The 25129-nt window shown below is 43.7% G+C and overlaps 1 protein-coding gene across 1 annotated transcript in view; it reads left to right on the forward strand.

The window, feature by feature from the left end:
- The first annotated feature begins 12051 nt into the window (after nucleotides 1–12051).
- CA14 (carbonic anhydrase 14) overlaps nucleotides 12052–25129 on the forward strand; it is a 44253-nt gene continuing 31175 nt past the window's right edge. The window contains exons 1-2 of the mRNA XM_056547161.1: nucleotides 12052–12371; nucleotides 21414–21434. Coding sequence (XP_056403136.1) covers nucleotides 12317–12371; nucleotides 21414–21434 — 76 coding nt within the window. The 5' untranslated portion in view covers nucleotides 12052–12316. The remainder of the gene's footprint in view (nucleotides 12372–21413; nucleotides 21435–25129) is intronic.

Below are 25129 nucleotides of genomic sequence, written 5' to 3' on the forward strand. Positions count from 1 at the left end.
GCGATCTCGGCTGCAGCACCCCAGACATCTCTGCATGGAGTGAACGTCGCTCCGTGCCGGATGACTGGCGACACGGAGCGGAGGCTTGTGACGTCACAGTCGTGCCCCGCTCGTGATGTCACGGCCACGCCCCCTCAATGCAAGTCTATGGGAGGGGGCGTGACGGTAGTCACGCCCCCTCCCATCGACTTGCATTGAGGGGGCGTGGCCGTGACATCACTAGCAGGGCGCAGCCATGACGTTATGAGCCTCTGGTGCTCTACGCTCTAAACAACCGCTGGGTGCAGCAGGGAGATCGCGGGGGTCCCTCAGACATCTAGGGGCAGAGTACCCCTTTAAAGGAGATATTATACTCCAGAGATCCACTGTTCTACTGTTGTAGATTTCCTATCATACCTACACCTAGGCCCCATTTCTTGGGTACAACCATATACCCAAGTACAACCTGTCTAAAACCAAGTCACTGTTCCAACTCCAGTTCCTGTCTACACTGTGAGGATACTATTGTATAAAATTCCTTTTTTTCTGAGAGGGAGAACTTTGTGTTTGCATGAGAGGAGAATGCAGAACAAGGGCCTCTCTGAATGACACTAATCTCTTTTTGTCAGCCTTTGGTCTGAGTTAGTCCGGTTACATCATGCCCGCTGTGCCTTTTGATTGACACGCAGGGCTCACCTGCTGGTGGCAGCCCCGTGTGGGTAAGCATTGGGTCGCATGCGCGGTGCATCTGTAAGATGTTGCAATAGCTAGAGGCAGAGAGCTCACTTCCTGCCTCTAGTGCCAGTTTCGCGCACGCTGCTGGTGCTCATGCGACACCGCGCGCAGGCTTGTCACTAGAGGCAGGGAGAGAGCTCTCTGCCTCTAGCTATTGTGAGTGATGCATGCGTAATTGTTGATGGCGCATGCGGGGGGAATCTACACAGGGCTACCATCAGAAGGGGAGCTCTGTATAGAGGAGGAGTGATGCAGTTGCCCATAGCAACCCATCACAATGCTTCTTTCATTTTTCAGAGGCCTTTTATAAAATGAAAGTAGCGATCTGATTGGTTGCTATGGGCAACTGGTCAACCCTTCCTCTACACAGGGTTTGATAAATCTCCGCTCCGCGTGTCAATCAAAAAGCACGATGTAACGGTAGAAAAAGGTGTTGCGACCCCCGGGGCACAGCGAATCCTGGGCCCGGCCTCTCTGACACTACGGGACCACCGAAAAAAATGACACAAAGGGTATGACTAGTTGGGTTGAAACCAAACCTAATTTTACATGATGCTGAAATCACTTCTTTATCAGGCTATGTTCGCACGGCGGATTTTTTGTGGACATTCCACTGACAGCGGGCGCTGGCAGGAGAGGTCTGCGCTAGGATCGCTCAGAAATGCGCCATCACCATAGACATCAATGCATTTCCGAGCAGATTCCGCAGAAATAATTGACTTGTCATATCTTTCATCGGAGGACGGAATCGGAATTTGCGCAGCCGATGTTTACGCTGTGTGCACTGAAAACTATGAGACTTTGCTGCAACGGAATTTCAGAGCTTAATCTGGCAGGAAATTCCTTTGCAGCAGAGTCCCATTGTTTTCAATGGAAACATCTGCCGTGGAGATTCTGATCCCGACCTCTGCTGAAAGAATTGGTAAGGAAATCCCACCGTGTGAACGAGGCCTCAGTGAGTTGTGAAAAGGTGAAACCATTTCATTTACATATGAACAAATTGACACTTTTTTTGTATTTGTTCCTCCCATTGTGTTCACAAAATTAACAGGCACAGACAATGCTACAATGGCGCACAATAGTCCCCTGTGTGTACAATGGATGTCACCGCTGATAACGTCTAAATCCAAAGATTGAATGTAAATTAACATGTGAGGTAAAAGGCTATAAAGTGCAAAATACTCAGATACCTGCACATCCAAACCATGTCTCCTCTATATGGTGTCCAAAGGGTTAATTGTGCAAATGGTCCCTGTCTGGGCACAAATACGTCACATGCTGCCGATATGATAATTTTCACCAGAGGCACCAATCATAGTGTAAATAAAAGAAAACATTTACCCCTACTCTATACATAACAAGGCAATAATGCCATTCAGGACTCCGGGATAGCTGAATGACCTCTAATGATTTACGTTATAGTGTTTCCATATTTAATATTCAGTAATGGTAAAATGCATTATGACATAGTTAGGCAGATTTACCATTCAGGAGTCTGGAAAAGCTGGATGGCGGACCCCTGTGGGATCTGTAATGGTGACTGTCTGGTTGCCACCCAGCTTTCTCATTAAATTGATATGAGGAAGACACAGCAAGGAGCTTGAGTTACAAGAAGATCCGACATTCAGGAGTCTGGGAAAGCCATTGCAGCACGAATATGTCAGCTGTTACTTGTCCTAGACTCTGGCTCATGTTAATGCATAACTAGGAAGGTATGCCATTCAGGAGTCTGGGAGAGTAGAATGTGACCCAGTCTGGTTGTGACCCAGTTTTCACAGAAACATGTGTAGAATGTATGTGACGTGCATATATTTTAGTGTGTAATGTATGTATTATGGTGTGTAATGTATGTATTATGGTGTGTAGGGTGTATGTATTATGATGTGTAATGTGTATGTATTATGGTGTGTAGTGTGTATGTATTATGGCAAGTAGTGTGTATGTATTATGGAGTGTAATGTGTATGTATTATGATGGGTAATGTGTATGTATTATGGAGTGTAATGTGTATGTATAATGGGGTGTAGTGTGTTTGTATAATGGTGTTAATGTGTATGTATTATGGTGTGTAATGTGTATGTATTACAGTGCGCATTGTGTGCGTATTATGGTGTGTATTTATTATGGTGTGTAATCTGTGTGTATAATGGTGTGTAATGTGTATGTTCTATGGTGTGTAATCTGTGTGTATAGTGGGGTTAATGTGTATGTATTATGGTGTGTAATGTGTGTGTATAATGTGTATTATGGTGTGTAATGTGAATGTATTATAGTATGTAATCTGTGTGTATAATGGTGTGTAATGTGTATGTATAGTGGGGTTAATGTGTATGTATTATGGTGTGTAATGTGTGTGTATAATGTGTATTATGGTGTGTAATGTGAATGTATTATAGTATGTAATCTGTGTGTATAATGGTGTGTAATGTGTATGTATGATGGTGTTAATGTGTATGTATTATGGTGTGTAATGTTTATGTATTACAGTGCGTATTGTGTATTATAATGGGTAATGTGTATTTATAATAGTGAGTAGTGTGTATGTATTATGGTGTGTAATCTGTGTGTTTTATAGTGTGTAATCTGTGTGTATAATGGTGTGTAATGTGTATGTATAATGTTGTGTATTATGGTGTGTAATGTATATGTATAATGGTGTGTAGTGTGTATGTATTATGGTGTGTAATGTGTATGTATTACAGTGCGTATTGTGTATTATAATGGGTAATGTGTATTTATAATAGTGAGTAGTGTGTATGTATTATGGTGTGTAATCTGTGTGTTTTATAGTGTGTAATCTGTGTGTATAATGGTGTGTAATGTGTATGTATAATGTTGTGTATTATGGTGTGTAATGTGTATGTATAATGGTGTGTAGTGTGTATGCATTATGGTGTGTAATGTGTATGTATTATAGAGTGTAATCTGTGTGTATAATGGTCTTAATGTGTATGTATTATGGTGTGTAGCGTGTATGTATGATGGAGTGTAATGTGTATGTATTGTGGAGTGTAATGTGTATGTATTGTGGAGTGTAATGTGTATGTATTATGGTGTGTAGTGTTTATGTATTATGGTGTGTAGTGTGTATGTATAATGGTGTTAATGTGTATGCATTATAGTGTATAGTGTGTATGTATTATGGAGTGTAATGTGTATGTATTATAGTGTGTAGTGTGTATGTATAATGGTGTTAATGTGTATGTATTATGGTGTGTAATGTGTATGTATAATGGTGTTAATGTGTATGTATTATAGTGTATAGTGTGTATGTATTATGGAGTGTAATGTGTATGTATTATAGTGTGTAGTGTGTATGTATAATGGTGTTAATGTGTATGCATTATGGTGTGTAGTGTGTATGTATTATGTAGTGTAATGTGTATGTATTATAGTGTGTAGTGTGTGTGTATTATGGTGCATAATGTGTATGTATAAAGGTGTTAATGTGTATGTATTATGGTGTGTAGTGTGTTAGTATAATAGTGTGTAGTGAGAGTGGAGGCCACTGTGAAGACTCGCTCTTGCAGACAGGTGCGGTTGCAGTATAGAGGCAAGAAAACAGTTCAAATCAAAGTTCCGTGTTTTATTCACACTTGGCAAACAGCAAAAACAGTCTTAGGGTGCTTTCACACTACGATTGTAGTGTACGGTTGCTGGATCCAGTTGGGAGGGGGAAAACCGGCCGCTCCCGTATCCCAGCCGGATCCAGCCCGAACCCCATTCATTTCATTGAGCCGACCGGAGTCAAACGCTGACTCCGGTTCTCTCATTTTTTCCCCGTATAAAGTTTTCTGAACGGACCTAAAACCGTGGTATACCAGTTCTAGGTCCGGTCAGAAAACCGTATTCGGGGAAAAATGAGACAACCGGAGTCAGCGTTTGACACCGGTCGGCTCATTGAAATGAATGGGGTTTGGGCTGGATCCGGCTGGGATACGGGAGCGGGCGGTTTTCGCCCCTCCCAACCGGATCCAGCAACCGTACACTACAATCGTAGTGTGAAAGCACCCTAAGATGCAGTTCAAAGAAAAACGTAACAAAAGTCCATCTGTATTCCTTAGGTGTTTGATCACACCTGAGTCCATGCCATGCGGCATCAAGCAAGTCTTTCCCAGGCCTCCAGGCAGTCTGCTCACTAGCTTCCAAACTCTCAGGGAAGAACTCCACACACAGCTCTCTCTGGAAGTCTGAGCTGCAACTAGCAAATCCCCCTCAGCTGGTGAAGCAGGCTGCCTTTAAGGCCAACAAAAGGTGGACTGGATTGTGGGGAATGACCCCCATCCTACACTTGATCATTCCCAATAAGAGCCGTCCCGGATTGGACTTCCAGCCATACTACGGCCATAGTGTCAGTCTGCATCGCAGCGCAGACACTGAATAAATTCTGGCTCTTACTTCACCAAGGCCAGGAGCCTTGGTGACACATAACGCCCATCCAGCACGATGCCTTTCACCTTCTCACATACAACGCACCATTACGACTTGCGTCCCTTCAGGAGGTCTGTTAAGGGCGCAGCCACCGTAGCAAAATGGGGGATGAATCTCACATAATAACCCACTATTCCTAAAAACGACTTCACCTGTCATGTAGTGACAGGTCGGGTACAATTCCAGATGGCCTCGTGTATGCACAAGACTCTCACTTGTAAGCCTGTATATTCAGTAAGCGGCACCAGGTTGGACCTCACCAAAGTCACCATGCTACCTGAGACTATTAGTGCCACCACAACACTATCTCCCACCTTTACCTGGCAGAGGTGATCAGAGTCTCCTGCCCTGAGGACACCGGTGGCACACAGTCTCTGGGCATACAGGGACGGGCGGAGTGCATAGTTGATGTCCATAGGTTCCTGCTGCTGGGGACAATTTAGCCCTAACATGTCCCGGTTCGTGACAGTCCCAACATAGCAACAGGGTGGGGCTTTTAGGGCTTTTCAGCCGCCTAGGCAAGGGTGGGGACCTCCTGGGTTTAACCGCCCCCTCCCGCAGTTTTATGGTGGCCTCGAACCTTTCTATGAGGTCTACCATTCCCAGGGGAAATTGACATTGACAGGGGACACCTGGCCAAGCCATTTCTGGAGGGAGTAAGGCAGAGCCCTCCAGAACATATCGGCCAGGAGTTGGTCCAGCATGGCAGTGGGACTCAACACCTCCGGCTGCAGCCACTTCTGCAGGCGTTGTAATAGGTCATTATATTGCAGCCGGACAGGCTCAGCCAGCTTATATTCCCACTGCCTTACCCGCTGGGTCCGGACCCACACATTTACCCCCAGTCTTGCCAGGATCTCACCCATGACGGTGTAATAATCAGCAAACTGGTCGTTGGGCAAGTCAAAATATGCCAGCTGGGACCCCAACGTCAGGAACGGTGCGATGGCCTCAGCCCACTGGTTCCAGGGTAACTTTTCCCTTGTGGCCACTTTCTGAAAGACCGCCATGTCATCTTGGGGATCGCCGTCCATATGGCTTTCCGGGCATCAGGGGCGGCCCGGGTTGTCACTGCCGTTTGTAGCGCCATCATGTGCTGTAGCAGTAGCCGGTTGGTTTCCTGCTGGTGTTTGTTGGCCTCCATGAGTGCTTTCATAACAGCCTCCATTTTGGCAACACTGCGGTCACTGGAACACTGCTTTGCCTTGACTCTCTGGAGAAAACACTCCCACTGTACTGTCAGTCACTTGTCGGCAGGATTGTTGCCCCTAGCAACAACTCCAACGGGTTATCCCAGTCTCGGTTCTTAGCAACAGCATGCTGCAACACAATCGCTGACCTCACTGCGTTGTCCGCATCCTCCAAATGTGATGACTCGCTCTTGCAGACAGGTGCGGTTGCAGTATAGAGGCAAGGAAACAGTACTTCTCAAATCAAAAGTTCCGTGTTTTATTCACACTTGGTAAACAGCAACAACAGTCTTAGATACAGTTCAAAGAAAAACGTAACAAAAGTCCACCTGTATTCCTTAGGTGTTTGTGCAGCAACTAGCAAATCCCCCTCAGCTGGTGAAGCAGGCTGCCTTTAAGGCCAACAAAAGGCGGCCTGGATTGTGGGGAATGACCCCCATCCTACACTTGATCATTCCCAGTAAGCGCCGTCCCGGATTGGCCTTCCAGCCATACTACGGCCACAGTGTCAGTCTGCACCGCAGCATAGACACTGAATAAATACCGGCTCTTACTTCACCAAGTCCAGGAGCCTTGGTGACACGTATCGCCCATCAATCACCGTGCCTTTCACCTTCTCACACCGCGTAGTGGACTACATAGGACCAGGTGAGTATGTTTGTTGTTTTTTGTTCTTTTTTTAAATCAGCAATAGGCTGCTACTATTATTACCTATGGGAAGATTCTACTCCTACTATTATTACCTATGGGAAGATTCTGCTCCTACTATTATTACCTATGGGGGGGGGGGGGGGTCTTCTGCTGCTGCTATTATTACCTGGGGGGCTTCTGCTGCTGCTATTATTACCTTGGGGGGGGGGGGGTCTGCTGCTACTATTACTACCTATGGGGGCTTCTGCTACTACTATTATCACCTAATGGGGCTTCTGCTGCTACTATTATTACCTAGGGGGGGGGGCTTCTGCTGCTGCTATTATTACCTGGGGGCTTCTGCTGCTGCTATTATTACCTTGGGGGGGGGGGGGGTCTGCTGCTACTATTATTACCTAGGGGGGGCTTCTGCTGCTGCTATTATTACCTAGGAGGCTTCTACTGCTGCTATAATAATACCTGGGGGGTGGGGGGCTTCTGCTGCTTTTGTTATTACCTATGGGGGCTTCTGCTGCTACTATTACTACCTATGGGGGCTTTTGCTGCTACAATTACTACCGATGGGGGCTTTTGCAGCTACTATTACTACATATGGGGATGCTGCTGCTGTTTCTATATGGTGTGCATGTATTATAGTGAGTACTGTGTATGTATTATGGGGTGTAGTGTGTATTTATCATGGTGTGTAATGTGTATGTATTATGGTGTGCATGTATTATGGTGTAGTGTGTATGTATTATAGTGTGTAGTGTCTATCTATTATGGTGTATAGTGTGTATACATAATGGTGTGTAATCTGCATGTATAATGGTGTTTAGTGTGTATTTCTACTGTATATATTGGGGTAATTTACTATATGTGTAGTGTAGTGTGTATGTAGTATAGTGTGTATGTAGTATAGTGTGTATGTAGTGTAGTATTTAATATAGTCTGTATGTAGTGTTGTGTGTATGGGGAGTGTATGTAGTATAGTGTGTATGTAGTGTGTAGCGTATGTAGTATAGTGTGTATGTAGTGTATGTAGTATGGTTTATATGAGTAGTGTCTGCAGTATAGTGTGTATGTGTAGTGTATGTAGTATAGTGTGTATGTAGTATAGTTTATATGAGTAGTGTATGCAGTATAGTGTGTATGTGTAGTGTATGTAGTGTAGTGAATGTATTATAGTGTGTATGTGTAGTGGATGTAGTATAGAATGTATGTAGTGTATGTAGTATAGTGTGTATGTGTAGTGGATGTAGTATAGAATATATGTAGTATAGTGTGTATGTAGTATAGTGTGTATGTAGTGTATGTGTAGTATAGTGTGTATGTAGTGTATGTGTAGTATAGTGTGTATGTAGTATAGTGTGTATGTAGTATAGTGTGTATGTAGTGTAGTGTATGTAGTATAGTGTGTATGTGTAGTGGATGTAGTATAGAATGTATGTAGTATAGTGTGTATGTGAAGTGTATGTAGTATAGTGTGTATGTAGTGTAGTTTGTATGTAGTGTATGTAGTATAGTGTGTATGTAGTGTAGTTTGTATGTAGTGTAATGTATGTAGTATAGTGTGTATGTGTAGTGGATGTAGTATAGTGTGTATGTGAAGTGTATGTAGTATAGTGTGTATGTAGTGTAGTGTCTAGTGTATGTAGTATAGTGTGTATGTAGTGTAGTGTCTAGTGTATGTAGTAGTGTAGTGTATGTAGTATAGTGTGTATGTAGTGTAGTCTGTATGTGAAGTGTGTGTAGTGTGTAGTGTATGCAGTATAGTGTGTATGTAGTGTATGCAGTATAGTGTGTATGTGTAGTGTATGTAGTATAGTGTGTATGTGTAGTGTATGCAGTATGGTTTATATGAGTAGTGTCTGCAGTATAGTGTGTATGTGTAGTGTATGTAGTATAGTGTGTATGTGTAGTGTATGCAGTATGGTTTATATGAGTAGTGTATGCAGTATAGTGTGTATGTGTAGTGTGTGTAGTATAGTGTGCAGTGTATATACTGTAGTGTATGTAGTATAGCGTATATAGTGTAGTATATTGTGTATGTATAGCGTCTGTTTAGTGTATATAGTGTAGTTTGTATGTAGTATATTGTGCATGTATAGTGTGTATGTTTAGTGTATGTAGTATAGTGTATGTGCAGTGTATATAGTGTAGTGTGTATGTGTAGTATAGTAAATACGTATAGTGTATGTAGTATGTCTAGTGTCTGTAGTATAGTGTGCAGTGTATATAGTGTAGTGTGTATGTGTAGTATAGTGTAGTATATTGTGCATGTATAGTGTGTATGTGTAGTGTATGAAGTATGTGTAGTATCTCTAGTATAATGTCTTTCTAATGTATATAGTGTATGTGTAGTGAATATAGCGTATGTCTCATGTATATAGTGTGTGTAGTGTATATAGTGTATATAGTGCAGTCTAGTGTATATAGTGCAGTCTAGTGTATATAGTGCAGTCTAGTGTATATAGTGCAGTCTAGTGTATATAGTGCAGTCTAGTGTATATAGTGCAGTCTAGTGTATATAGTGTTGTATAGTGCAGTCTAGTGTATATAGTGTAGTATAGTGCAGTCTAGTGTATATAGTGCAGTCTAGTGTATATAGTTTAGTCTAGTGTATATAGTGTAGTCTAGTGTATATAGTGTATATAGTGCAGTCTAGTGTATATAGTGTAGTCTAGTGTATATAGTGTTGTATAGTGCAGTCTAGTGTATATAGTGCAGTCTAGTGTATATAGTGTAGTATAGTGCAGTCTAGTGTATATAGTGCAGTCTAGTGTATATAGTGCAGTCTAGTGTATATAGTGTAGTCTAGTGTATATAGTGTAGTATAGTGCAGTCTAGTGTATATAGTTTAGTCTAGTGTATATAGTGTAGTATAGTGCAGTCTAGTGTATATAGTGCAGTCTAGTGTATATAGTGCAGTCTAGTGTATATAGTTTAGTCTAGTGTATATAGTGTAGTATAGTGCAGTCTAGTGTAGTATAGTGTAGTCTAGTGTATATAGTGTAGTATAGTGCAGTCTAGTGTATATAGTGTAGTCTAGTGTATATAGTGTAGTCTAGTGTATATAGTGTAGTCTAGTGTATATAATGTAGTATAGTGTAGTCTAGTGTATATAGTTTAGTCTAGTGTATATAGTTTAGTCTAGTGTATATAGTGTAGTCTAGTGTATATAGTGTATATAGTGTAGTCTAGTGTATATAGTGTAGTGTAGTTTAGTCTAGTGTATATAGTGCAGTCTAGTGTATATAGTTTAGTCTAGTGTATATAGTGTAGTCTAGTGTATATAGTGTAGTCTAGTGTATATAGTGTAGTCTAGTGTATATAGTGTAGTATAGTGCAGTCTAGTGTGTATAGTGTAGTCTAGTGTAGTCTAGTGTATATAGTGTAGTCTAGTGTATATAATGTAGTATAGTGTAGTCTAGTGTATATAGTTTAGTCTAGTGTATATAGTGTAGTCTAGTGTATATAGTGTAGTATAGTGCAGTCTAGTGTATATAGTGCAGTCTAGTGTATATAGTGCAGCCTAGTGTATGTAGGGGGAGATTTATCAAAATCTGTGAAGGAAAAGTTTCCCAGTTGCCCATAGCAACCAATCAGATCGCTTCTTTCATTTTGCAGAGGCCTTGTTAAAAATGAAAGCAGCAATCTGATTGGTTGCTATGGGCAACTGGGCAACTTTTCCTCTGGACAGGTTTAGATAAATCTCCCCCATAGTGTATATAGTGTAGCATAGTGTATATAGTGTATATAGTGTAGTCTAGTGTATATAATGTAGTCTAGTGTATATAGCGTAGTGTGTATAGTGTAGTCTAGTGTATATAATGTAGTCTAGTGTATATAGTGTATCTAGCTTAGTGTATATAGTGTTTACTAGTGTATATAGTGTATATAGCGTAGTGTATATAGTGTAGTCTAGTGTATATAGTGTAGTCTAGTGTATATAGTGTGGTATAGTTTATTTAGTGTAGTCTAGTGTATATAGTGTAGTCTTGTGTATTTAGTGTAATTTTGTGTGAGTATATAGTGTAGTATAATGTATGTATAGTGTAGTATAGTGTATGTGTAGTGTATATAGTGTAGTATAGTGTATTTAGTGTAGTATAGTGTGTGTGTGTATATAGTGTATATATTGTTGTCTGGTGTATATAGTGTAGCATAGTGTAGTACAGTGTATGTGTAGTGTATTTAGTGTAGTATAGTGTGTATATAGTGTAGTATAGTGTATGTGTAGTGTATATAGTGTAGTCTAGTGTATTTAGTGTAGTATAGTGTGTATATAGTGTATTTAGTGTAGTATAGTGTGTATATAGTGTAGTATATAGTGTATTTAGTGTAGTATAGTGTATGTGTAGTTTATGTATAGTGTATTTAGTGTAGTATAGTGTGTGTAGTATAGTGTATATAGTGTGTGTATATAGTGTAGTATAGTGTATGTGTAGTGTATAGTGCGTATATAGTGTAGTGTAGTATAGTGCGTATATAGTGTAGTATAGTGTATGTGTAGTGTATATAGTGTAGTATAGTGTGTATATAGTGTAGTATAGTGTATGTGTAGTGTATATAGTGTAGTATAGTGCGTATATAGTGTAGTGTAGTGTATATAGTGTAGTATAGTGTATGTGTAGTGTATATAGTGTAGTATAGTGCGTATATAGTGTAGTATAGTGTATGTGTAGTGTATATAGTGTAGTATAGTGTGTATATAGTGTATGTGTAGCGTATATAGTGTAGTATAGTGCGTATGTGTAGTGTATAGTGTGTATATAGTGTATGTGTAGTGTATATAGTGTAGTATAGTGTGTATATAGTGTATGTGTAGCGTATATAGTGTAGTATAGTGCGTATGTGTAGTGTATATAGTGTAGTATAGTGTGTATATAGTGTAGTATAGTGTATGTGTAGTGTATATAGTGTAGTATAGTGTATGTGTAGTGTAGTATAGTGCGTATATAGTGTAGTATAGTGTAGTATAGTGTAGTATAGTGTATGTGTAGTGTATATAGTGTAGTATAGTGTATGTGTAGTGTATATAGTGTAGTATAGTGTATGTGTAGTGTATATAGTGTAGTATAGTGTATGTGTAGTGTATATAGTGTGTCTATTGTATATAGTGTGTCTATACCGTGTGTACGTGCAGTGTTTGTGTCTCACAATGTGACAAGCAGTGGCACCACACACCATCCCTGGGCTCCTCCAGCTGATTGGCCCCCAGCCCCGTCCCTCAGACCCGGCCCCCCAGGACCACCTTATAAAGAGCTGGGACTGTGGATGAGGTCGGTGTAAAAGCTGCTGGACCAGAAAAGTCCTCGTCATAGTGCGGATCCCCATCCCCCGCAGACATGTCACCCTATAGGATCCTCTATATACTCCTCCTGAGGATCGCACAGTCAGCAGGTAGGTGATCTCCTCTCCGTCCTTCATCACACAGTCAGCAGGTAGGTGATCTCCTCTCCGTCCTCCATCACACAGTCAGCAGGTAGGTGATCTCCTCTCCGTCCTCCATCACACAGTCAGCAGGTAGGTGATCTCCTCTCCGTCCTCCATCACACAGTCAGCAGGTAGGTGATCTCCTCTCCGTCCTCCATCACACAGTCAGCAGGTAGGTGATCTCCTCTCCGTCCTCCATCACACAGTCAGCAGGTAGGTGATCTCCTCTGCAGTCTCCTTCACATATCATAGAGGATGTAGCAGAGCTCACTGTGCGCAATCTTCACATATCATAGAGCAGTGTTTCCCAACCAGGGTGCCTCCAGCTGTTGCAAAACTACAACTCCCAGCATGCCCGGACAGCCTTTGGCTGTCCGGGCATGCTGGGAGTTGTAGTTTTGCAACAGCTGGAGGCACCCTGGTTGGGAAACACTGTCATAGAACACTGTCATAGAGGATGTAGCAGAGCTCACTGTGTCCAAGCTTCAGGACACCTCTATATCACTGCACACAGCTCTGATACATCAGTATCTTTAGCCTGTACCATTCAGGAGTCTGGGAAAGCAGGATTCCAGTAAGTGGACGGCGCAGCAGCTTCTCTTATAGATTATTGCCATTGTGTTTGTCGCCATGTATAGTAGCTGTTTATAACGTCGCCCCTTGTGTTGTGCCGCAGTTTTTTGTTTTATTATCTTCCAGACGTTAATCTTCCAGGATTCTTAATTAACGTCGTCATGGAGATTAAACTTTCGGATCTTGGGGAGGGGGACGGATTAAACTTTGGAACTTTTCTACGTTCGCTAAGACGGCAGTGGTCTCCAAAATGTGGCCCTCCAGATGTTGCAAAACTACAACTCCCAGCATGTCCGGACAGTGTGTTCTAACTAATGTGCCTCCAGCTGTTGCAAAACTACTACTCTCAGCATGCCCAGAAGGAGGGGTGTAGTTTTGCAACAGCTGGAGGCACACTAGGGAAAAAACACTGCCCCAGGACAAGGGTATCCACCCTGCCGCTCCTCCAGCTATAGCAAATCTACAACTCCCAGGCATGCTGGAAGTTGTAGTTTTGCAACAGCTGGAGGCACACTATTTAGGAAACACTGTCCTAGGACAAGGGTATCTAACCTCCAGCCCTACAGCTATAGCAAAACTACAACTCCCAGCATGCCTGGACAGCCAACGGCTGTCCAGGCAAGCTGGGAGTTGTGGTTTTGCAACAGCTGGAGGCACACTAGTGAGGAAACAGTGCCCTAGGACAAGAGTATCCAACCAACAGCCCTCCAGCTATAGCAAAACTACAATTTCTGGGCATGCTGGGACTTGTGGTTCTGTAATGTCTTCACTGCCCCTGGACAAGGGCATCCAACCTGCCGCCCTCCAGCTATTACAAAACTACAACTCTCAGCATGCCCGGACAGCCGTTGGCTGTCTGGCCATACTGGAAGTTGTAGTTTTGCAACAGCTGGAGGCACACTATTTAGGAAACACTGTCCTAGGACAAGGGTATCTAACCTCCAGCCCTACAGCTATAGCAAAACTACAACTCCCAGCATGCCTGAACAGCCAACGGCTGTCCAGGCAAGCTGGGAGTTGTGGTTTTGCAACAGCTGGAGGCACACTAGTGAGGAAACAGTGCCCTAGGACAAGAGTATCCAACCAACAGCCCTCCAGCTATAGCAAAATTACAATTTCTGGGCATGCTGGGACTTGTGGTTCTGTAATGTCTGCACTGCCCCTGGAAAAGGGTATCCAACCTGCCGCCCTCCAGCTATTACAAAACTACAACTCTCAGCATGCCCAGACAGCCATTGGCTGTCCAGGAATGCTGGGAGTTGTAGTTTTGGAACAGCTGGAGGCACACTATTTTGGAAACACTGTCTCAGGACAGGGGTATCCAACCTGCATCCCTCCAGCTATAGCAAAACTACAACTAGCTGTAGGGCTGGAGGTTGGATACCCTTGTCCTAGGACAGTGTTTCCTAAATAGTGTGCCTCCAGCTGTTGCAAAACTACAACTCCCAGCATGCCTGGGCAGCAAGCGGTAGTTTTGCAACATCCGGAGGGCCACCGTTTTGAGACCACTCCCATGAAGGGGTTGACCAGCTACGCCGATACACAGCGACAAACCCAGGAGCGGGATCGGATTCCATTCAATGATTCACATTCAATGACAGCAAGCAGAGATCTTGAAAAGGACAAGGAACTGACAAGGCTTTGGCAACCAATCACAGGATTTGAAATCTAAGCAGCGGTTGCTACGGGCAACAGCGACAGTTGGTCTCTCTGAGAGTTCCGTGAGTGTGTATTAGAATGCTGCAGAGCGGTTCGGGTTTAACCCCTTACTGTCTGGAGAGGAGGATGAGAAGATGAGGAGGGTCCTTCTGTACAGTCAGCACCGCTGGTGCCCGGCCAGATGGTCTCTGTCCATTCACAATGATGCCACCGCTTTGTTCTGTGTGGGAAAGTCCACGCTCTGCCAGGGAGGCACACGGGGGAGCGTATGGGGGGCCGCTGCAGCATTCTCCGAAAAAGTCACATTGTTCTGTATAAGGACAATGGCCTCCAAGACAAGGTTAAGAGAACCGTCAGGAATCACCGAGCTCAGGTTGTCACCGTGCTGCGTGTGCGCAGATGTAGCAGAGCTCTGCGCGGTTATCTTTGCGCACTTTGTGAACTGTAAATCCTTTGAAAAGCAAATGACAAACTTTTCTCTACTACATCTGGGTTTGACAGACAGGAAAGTCACTTTTTAGATATGCCCCCCCCCCCCCCCCACGTGTGATACTGTATGCAAAGTAATGTATCTAATTCTAGGCCTATCATGTATAATACATGATAGGCCAAACAATGATACTGAACCAGTGTATCTAAGCCTACAGTGTGGTACTTACTGCTGAACTAGTGTATCTAGGCCTATCATGTGTAATACTGTTTGCTGAACCAGTGTATCTAAGCCTGACATGTGATACTGTCTGCTGAACTAGTGTATCTAAGCCTAACGTGTGGTACTGTCTGCTGAACTAGTTTATTTAGGCCTATCATGTGTAATACTGTCTGCTTAGCCTGTGTATCTTAGCCTAACATGTGGTACTTACTACTGAACTAGTGTATCTACGTCTAACATGTTGTACTGACTGCTGAACTAGTGTATCTAAGCCTAACATGTGGTACTTACTGTGTGCTGAACTAGTGTATCTTGGCCTATCATGTGTAATACTGTTTGCTGAACCAGTGTATCTAAGCCTAACATGTGGTACTTTCTGCTGAACTAGTGTATCTAAGCCTAACGTGTGGTACTGTCTGCTGAGCTAGTGTATCTAAGCCTATCATGTTTGATACTGTCTGCTGAACTAGTGTATCTAAGCCTATCATGTGTGATACTGTCTGCTGAACTGGTGTATCTAAGCCTAACGTGTGGTACTGTCTGCTGAACTAGTGTATCTTAGCCTAATGTGTGGTACTTACTGCTGAACTAGTGTATCTGAGCCTAACATGTGGTACTGTCTACTGAACTAGTGTATCTAAGCCTATCATGTGCGATACTGTATGCTGAACTAGTGTATCTAAGCCTAACATGTGTTACTGTCTGCTTAACCAGTGTATCTAAGCCTACAGTGTGGTACTTACTGCTGAACTAGTGGATCTAGGCCTATCATGTGTAATACTGTTTGCTGAACCAGTGTATCTAAGCCTAACATGTGGTACTGTCTGCTGAACTAGTGTATCTAAGGCTAACGTGTGGTACTGTCTGCTGAACTAGTTTATTTAGGCCTATCGTGTAATACTGTCTGCTTAGCCTGTGTATCTTAGCCTAACATGTGGTACTTACTACTGAACTAGTGTATCTAAGTCTAACATGTTGTACTGTCTGCTCAACTAGTGTATCTAAGCTTAACATGTGGTACTTACTGTGTGCTGAACTAGTGTATCTAGGCCTATCATGTGTAATACTGTTTGCTGAACCAGTGTATCTAAGCCTAACATGTGGTACTGTCTGCTGAACTAATGTATCTAAGCCTAACGTGTGGTACTTACTGCTGAGCTAGTGTATCTGAGCCTAACATGTGGTACTGTCTACTGAACTAGTGTATGTAAGCCTATCATGTGTGATACTGTATGCTGAACTAGTGTATCTAAGCCTAACGTGTGGTACTGTCTGCTGAACTAGTGTATCTAAGCCTACAGTGTGGTACTTACTGCTGAACTAGTGTATCTAAGCCTATCATGTGTAATACTGTATGCTGAACTAGTGTATCTAAGCCTAACGTGTGGTACTGTCTGCTGAACTAGTGTATCTAAGCCTATCATGTGTGATACTGTCTGCTGAACTAGTGTATCTAAGCCTATCATGTGTGATACTGTCTGCTGTTGTACCAAATAAAAGTTGCTGTTTGTACCTTTAGGGTATGTTCACACCTGCAGATTGTGTCGCTACCTGTTGACTACAATCGGTCTGCACTAAATCTGCTGCTGATTTTCCTCTGCAGAAATTCCGCTTGTTAATTTTGTAGGTGTGAACATAAGTTTACAGGGTTTTATTTCCATGTTTTATGGCGGCTTTATTAAAGGGGTACTCCACTGGCCAGAGTTCAGAACACTTAGTTCCGAACGCTGTGCACGCTGCAGCGGTCAGCCACGCCCCCTCCTATAGACTTGCATTGAGGGGGCGTGGTGTGACATCACGAGTGGGTGTGGCCGACCGCCACAGCGCGCGCACAGCATTTGGAACTAAATGTTCTAAACGCTGGCTAGTGGATTTGAGACCCCAGTGCATTGAGACCCCAGTGACCTCAGAGCATTGAGACCCCAGTGACCTCAGAGCATTGAGACCCCAGTGACCTCAGAGCATTGAGACCCCAGTGACCTCAGAGCATTGAGACCCCAGTGACCTCAGAGCATTGAGACCCCAGTGACCTCAGAGCATTGAGACCCCAGTGACCTCAGAGCATTGAGACCCCAGGGACCTCAGAGCATTGAGACCCCAGGGACCTCAGAGCATTGAGACCCCAGGGACCTCAGAGCATTGAGACCCCAGTGACCTCAGAGCATTGAGACCTCAGTGACCCCAGTGACCTCAGAGCATTGAGACCCCAGTGACCTCAGAGCATTGAGACCCCAGTGACCTCAGAGCATTGAGACCCCAGTGACCTCAGAGCATTGAGACCCCAGTGACCTCAGAGCATTGAGACCCCAGTGACCTCAGAGCATTAAGACCCCAGTGACTTTAGAGCATTAAGACCCCAGTGACCTCAGAGCATTAAGACCAAAGTGACCCCAATGACCTCAGAGCATTGAGACCCCAGTGACCTCAGAGCATTGAGACCCCAGTGACCCCAGTGACCTCAGAGCATTGAGACCCCAGTGACCCCAGTGACCTAAGAGCATTGAGACCCCAAGTGACCTCAGAGCATTGAGACCCCAGTGACCTCAGAGCATTGAGACCCCAGTGACCTCAGAGCATTGAGACCCCAGTGACCTCAGAGCATTGAGACCCCAGTGACCCCAGTGACCTAAGAGCATTGAGACCCCAAGTGACCTCAGAGCATTGAGACCCCAGTGACCTCAGAGCATTAAGACCAAAGTGACCCCAATGACCTCAGAGCATTGAGACCCCAGTGACCTCAGAGCATTGAGACCCCAGTGACCCCAGTGACCTCAGAGCATTGAGACCCCAGTGACCCCAGTGACCTAAGAGCATTGAGACCCCAAGTGACCTCAGAGCATTGAGACCCCAGTGACCTCAGAGCATTGAGACCCCAGTGACCTCAGAGCATTGAGACCCCAGTGACCTCAGAGCATTAAGACCCCAGTGACTTTAGAGCATTAAGACCCCAGTGACCTCAGAGCATTAAGACCAAAGTGACCCCAATGACCTCAGAGCATTGAGACCCCAGTGACCTCAGAGCATTGAGACCCCAGTGACCCCAGTGACCTCAGAGCATTGAGACCCCAGTGACCCCAGTGACCTAAGAGCATTGAGACCCCAAGTGACCTCAGAGCATTGAGACCCCAGTGACCTCAGAGCATTGAGACTCCAGTGACCTCAGAGCATTGAGACTCCAGTGACCTCAGAGCATTGTGACCCCAGTGACCTCAGAGCATTGAGACCCCAGTGACCTCAGAGCATTGAGACCCCAGTGACCTCAGAGCATTGAGACCCCAGTGACCTCAGAGCATTGAGACCCCAGTGACCCCAGTGACCTCAGAGCATTGAGACCTCAGTGACCCCAGTGACCTCAGAGCATTGAGACCTCAGTGACTCCAGTGACCTCAGTGATCACATTCTTACGATCTATTAAAGGGGTACTCTGGTGGAAAACTTTTTTTTGTTTGTTTTTTAAATCAACTGGTGCCAGAAAGTTAAACAGATTTGTAAATTACTTCTATAAAAAAAATCTTAATTCTTCCAGTACTTATTAGCTGCTGAATACTACAGAGGAAATTATTTTCTTTTTGGAACACAGAGCTCTCTGCTGACATCACGAGCACTTTGCTCTCTGCTGACATCTCTGTCCATTTTAAGAACTGTCCAGAGTAGGAGAAAATCCCCATAGAAAACATATGCTGCTCTGGACAGTTCCTAAAATGGACAGAGATGTCAGCAGAGAGCACTGTGCTCGTGATGTCAGCAGAGAGCTCTGTGTTCCAAAAAGAAAAGAATTTCCTCTGTAGTATTCAGCAGCTAATAAGTACTGGAAGGATTAAGATTTTTTTTTTATAGAAGTAATTGACAAATCTGTTTAACTTTCTGGCACCAGTTGATTTAAAAAAAAAAAAAAAAAAAAAAAGTTTTCCACCGGAGTACCCCTTTAAAAGTAGAATTGTCCAGAACTAAATATATAGGCAAGAAAAAAGTTTTTTCGGATACAACAATATCATTAGATTATAATTAAACTGAGTGACCGATGACACGTGCAGAATAGCTGACCGATTGTGTGTAATGTGTCACCTGACTGATCATTTACTAGACCAGTGATTCCCAACCAGGGTGCCTCCAGCTGTTGCAAAACTACAACTCCCAGCATGCCTGGACAGCCTTTGGCTGTCCAGGCATGCTGGGAGTTGTAGTTTTGCAACAGCTGGAGGCACCCTGGTTGAGAAACACTGTACTAGACCAACAGAGGCCGATGGGAACACCAATGGGGGCACTCTAAAAGTAAAAAAAAAAAAAAAAAACTATAAAATGAAGTATTCCTCACAGGAAAGGATTGCAGTAACACAGGTTTTTCTATACACATGTTTGTTCCCTTTGTGTGTATTGGAACTAAACCAAAAAGGAGGAAAAAATAGTAAATTGGACATAATGTCACCAAACTCCAAAAATGGGCTGGACAAAATTATTGGCCCCTTTCAAAATTGTGGAAAAATAAGATTGTTCCAAGCATGTGATGCTTCTTTATACTCACCTGGGGCAAGTTACAGGTGTGGGCAATATAAAAATCACACCTGAAAGCAGATAAAAAGGAGAGAAGTTCACTTAGTCTTTGCATTGTGTGTCTGTGTGTGCCACACTAAGCATGGACAACAGAAAGAGGAGAAGAGAACTGTCTGAGGACTTGAGAACCAAAATTGTGGAAAAATATCAACAATCTCAAGGTTACAAGTCCATCTCCAGAGATCTAGATTTGCCTTTGTCCACAGTGCGCAACATTATCAAGAAGTTTACAACCCATGGCACTGTAGCTAATCTCCCTGGGCGTGGACGGAAGAAAAAAATTGATGAAAGGTGTCAACGCAGGATAGTCCGGATGGTGGATAAGCAGCCCCAAACAAGTTCCATCGATATTCAAACTGCAGGCTCAGGAAGCATCAGTGTCAACGCAGGATAGTTCCGATGGTGGATAAGCAGCCCCAAACAAGTTCCAATGATATTCAAGCTGCAGGCTCAGGAAGCATCAGTGTCAACGCAGGATAGTCCGGATGGTGGATAAGCAGCCCCAAACAAGTTCCAATGATATTCAAGCTGCAGGCTCAGGGAGCATCAGTGTCAATGCAGGATAGCCCGGATGGTGGATAAGCAGCCCCAAACAAGTTCCAACGCTATTCAAGCTGCAGGCTCAGGGAGCATCAGTGTCAACGCAGGATAGTCCGGATGGTGGATAAGCAGCCCCAAACAAGTTCCAACGATATTCAAGCTGCAGGCTCAGGAAGCATCAGTGTCAACGCAGGATAGTCCGGATGGTGGATAAGCAGCCCCAAACAATTACGGCCATGACTGTAGAAGCCCAATCCAGTGTTCTCCAAACTGTGGACCTCCAGATGACGCAACATCTAGAGGTCCAACGTTCCAAGACCACTACTGTAGCTTGTACAGTGTCAAAAATAGCAAACAAACCCCCCCCCCCCCACATAAGGAATAGGGTATTCCACAGCATATGCCCCATTAGGGCATTTGAGGTTATAGATATCGATGGGCATTCAGGGGTCAGTAACATGGCCAGGGTAAGCAATTTCGATAAAAATATAATCATCACAATAACTGGTCACTCAGCGTCAGGCTGTTTGCTATAAAGCCATCATTTACCCTATTATAAATGTCAAGGATGGAAAAAAAACATGTTTAGTGGGCAAGGTATTGGGGCATTTAAAGGGGTACTCCAGTGCTGAAGTTGAGTTGTTCTTTTCTGTCTAAGTGCTCTCTGATGACACCTGTCTCGAGAACTGTCCAGAGTAGAAGCAAATCCCCATAGCAAACCTCTTCTACCCTGTGCAGTTCCCAAGACAGACAGAGATGTCAGCAGAGAGCACGGTTGCCGGACAGAAAACAACAACTCAACTTCAGCAGCTGATAATTATTGGAAGGATTAAGATTTTTTTAATTGAAGTAATTTACAAATCTGTTTAACTTTATGGAGCCAGTTGATATATATAAAGTATTTTTTCCCTGGAATACCCCTTTAAGGCTTACATAGACCAGATATCCTTCTCTTTTGTGGTATCATCTGTAGAACCTAGAAATCTGATGTGTGCGAAGAGAATAACCCAAACTTTGTGTTTGTTTTCTTCCAGGTTCCTCGTGGACATATACAGGTAAGAAGTGATACCTGATGATACTTTAATTAATACTTTATACCTTGTGTGGACCTAGAAGAGCAACATCCAAAAGGGTCATTGACCCCAATAGAACAGAGATCATCCAGGTTAACCCTTGTCAGGTGGCATCGGGACAGGTGGACCTGTGGTTTGGACCAGGAGACATAGAATTCGTCCACCTTTTTAATGGAGGAACACGTCCCAAAAAATGACCTTCTGACATGTCACAGATACAAGGTACAAGGTCACCCATGAGCTTTGATCACCACCGATGTCCAGAATGACAGGACTGTGCTGCAAACCCCCTTCAGCACCTTTTAAAGGGGTAGTCCCCTGGAATTTTTTTTAATTAATTAATTAATTAATTTTGTTAAATCAACTGTTGCCAGAAAGTTAAACAGATTTGTAAATGACTTCTACTAAAAAATCTTAATCCTTCCAGTACTTATCAGCTGCTGTATGCTCCACAGGAAGTTGTCTGTCTGACCACAGTGCTCTCTGCTGACACCTCTGTCCGTGTCAGGAACTGTCCAGAGCAGGAGCAAATCCCCATGGCAAACCTCTCCTGCTCCGAACAGTTCCCGACACGGACAGAAGTGTCAGCAGAGAGCACTGTGGTCAGACTGGAAAGAACTACACAACTTCCTGTGGAGCATACAGCAGCTGATAAGTACTGGAAGGATTAAGATTTTTTTAATAGAAGTAAAATCTGTTTAACTTTCTGGCATCAGTTGATTAAAAAAAAAAAAAAATGAATAATAATAATCATAATGGTTTTCAGCGGAGTACCCCTTTAAGTAAATCTATGAGCAGTGTCCAAAGTGCCTGAAGGTTTACAAGGTGCGGATGGACCGAAATGATCTTTTGAGATGTCACAGATACAAGGTATAAGGTCACATTGGTGAGGACCATGAGCTTGGCCCAAAATGACAGGACTGCACCGCAAACCCTTTTTGGCACCTTCGAAGTAAATCTCTGTGCACTAGGTTCTAGGGTTGTCACCTTTCTTGAAAAAATACCGGCCATGCTAATTTGCATAATTAATTATATATGCGTGACATCACAGGATACACATATGCGGGGGACACTTTGTCCTATTCTGACCCCTATAGCTTTATATTTCTCCTTATACGGGGCCTGTATGAGGGATCATTTTTTTGAGCCCCGATCTGTAGTTTTTAACACGACCATTTTGTTTCCGATGTGACTTTTTGATCGCTTTTTTTTTTTGGGCAAATTCGGGAGTTGCAGTTAGTTACTAACTACAACTCCCAGCATGCCCTGATACAGCCTGTGGCTCAGCAGCTGCCCCGAACGAAAACTACAACTCCCAGCATGTTGGACTATATAGTGGTATATAGTATAGGTCGGTGTTTCCCAACCAGGGGTGCCTCCAGCTGTTGTAAAACTACAACTCCCAGCATGTTGGACTATATAGTAGTGTATAGTATAGGTCAGTGTTTCCCAACCAGAGCGCCTCCAGCTGTTGCAAAACTACAACTCCTAGCATGTTGGACTATATAGTAGTATATAGCATAGGTCAGTGTTTCCCAACCAGGGGTGCCTCCAGCTGTTGCAAAACTACAACTCCTAGCATGTTGGACTATATAGTAGTATATAGTATAGCTCAGTGTTTCCCAACCAGGAGTTCCTCCAGCTGTTGCAAAACTACAACTCCCAGCATGTTGGACTATATAGTAGTATATAGTATAGGTCAGTGTTTCCCAACCAGGGGTGCCTCCAGCTGTTACAAAACTACAACTCCCAGCATGTTGGACTATATAGTAGTATATAGTATAGGTCAGTGTTTCCCAACCAGGGGTGCCTCCAGCTGTTGCAAAACTACAACTACCAGCATGTTGGACTATATAGTAGTATATAGTATAGGTCAGTGTTTCCCAACCAGGGGTGCCTCCAGCTGTTGCAAAACTACAACTACCAGCATGTTGGACTATATAGTAGTATATAGTATAGGTCAGTGTTTCCCAACCAGGGGTGCCTCCGGGCTGTCCGGGCATGCTGGGAGTTGTAGTTTTGCAACAGCTGGAGGCACTCTGGTTGGGAAACACTGGTATAGTATATGGTGCAACATTTTGGGAGTTGGAGGATTGGTTGGATAAACACCGCCCATTGCATTGCCGGAATTTTTAATATAAAAACACTGTCAGGGTGGCCATAATACTGGCTGTGCAGGTAAAATACCGGCCAGGTGGTGACCCTACAGAGCACTGTCCAAGGTGTCTAAAGGTTTACAAGATGAGGATGGGCCAAAAATGATGTTTTTACATGTCATAGATACAAGGTAGGTCACACCATGAGCTTGGACCACCACCAATGTCCAGAATGACAGGACTGTGCTGCAAACCCCCTAAGTAAATATTCGAGAAGGGTCCAAGGTGCCTAAAGGTTAAAGGGGTAATTTTTTTTTTTTTTTTTAAATCAACTGGTGCCAGAAAGTTAAACAGATTTGTAAATGACTTCTATTTAAAAAATCGTTATCCTTCCAGTACTTTTTAGCAGCTGTCTACTACAGAGGAAATTCTTTTCTTTTTGAATTTCTTTTTTGTCTTGTCCACAGTGCTCACTGCTGACACCTCTGTCTGTGTCAGGAACTGCCCAGAGCAGCATAGGTTTGCTATGGGGATTTTCTCCTGCTCTGGACAGTTTCTGATACGGGCATCAGGTGTCAGCAGAGAGCACTGTGGACAAGACAAAAAAGAAATTCAAAAAGAAAAGAATTTCCTCTGTAGCATACAGCTGCTAAAAAGTCCTGGAAGGATTAAGATTTTTTTAATAGAAATTATTTACAAATCTGTTTAACTTTCTGGCACCGGTTGATTTAAAAAAAAAAGTGTTTTCCACCAGAGTACCCCTTTAAGGCAAAGATTGAGGTAGGGTCAGCAGTTCATCCATTCCAAGACCAGGTGGACCTTATAGGCCCCAAAAAAGCAACCTTACTAATGCCGGCCGTACACTTCGGCTGACATCTGTTTCTCTCTATCCTCAGTCCATACACATGCATGATTGACTCGGCCAAAAGTGCATGTTCCCCGAGTACGGAAAGGGGAGTAAGCCGCTGCCAGACACCTCTGAGAACTTTCACTCTTCAGCCGGTCACACCTTTTGTGCTGCCAACAATAATGGAAGTGAGCGGCGACACGAAGGATCCAGTTGGGTGGTATAAGAAAGATCCCTTTTGTACGTTGTCGATTGGCACGCCGTATCGGGCGCTTATCTTCCCTCCATTACCTTTCCAGTCTAGACAACGATGCTTCTCACTCTCTGGCCTACAACGTGACAGGTCTCGGCACTATTTTTGGCCTCTTTCTATATTTAGGACACCCTTGTGAAGGTGATATGGAGCTGGGATGTGCCATGGCCGTCCTGCACTAATAGCAACATTCCTGGCATAAGTGTATAATTGATATGGGGGAAGGTGTGTGTGTGTGTGTGGGGGGGGGGGGGGTCATGAGTGGGGTCATGGGGGGGGGTTATTGAGTCCACACAAGGGAAGAGGCCAATTTTCTATTCCTTTACAAGCCCGAGATTATTTCCTGAATTCAGATTAACTAGAGAAAGGGGGCCATTCAGATGTAAATGGTCCACCGGCCATAAACTGTACCCCCCTCTTCAATTGGTGCCAACATCAACAATGCAGGAGGTGGGGGGGGGGGGGCAACCATAAAATCTTG

Source organism: Hyla sarda, chromosome 11 (genome assembly GCF_029499605.1).
Source record: "Hyla sarda isolate aHylSar1 chromosome 11, aHylSar1.hap1, whole genome shotgun sequence".
NCBI lineage: Eukaryota > Metazoa > Chordata > Amphibia > Anura > Hylidae > Hyla > Hyla sarda.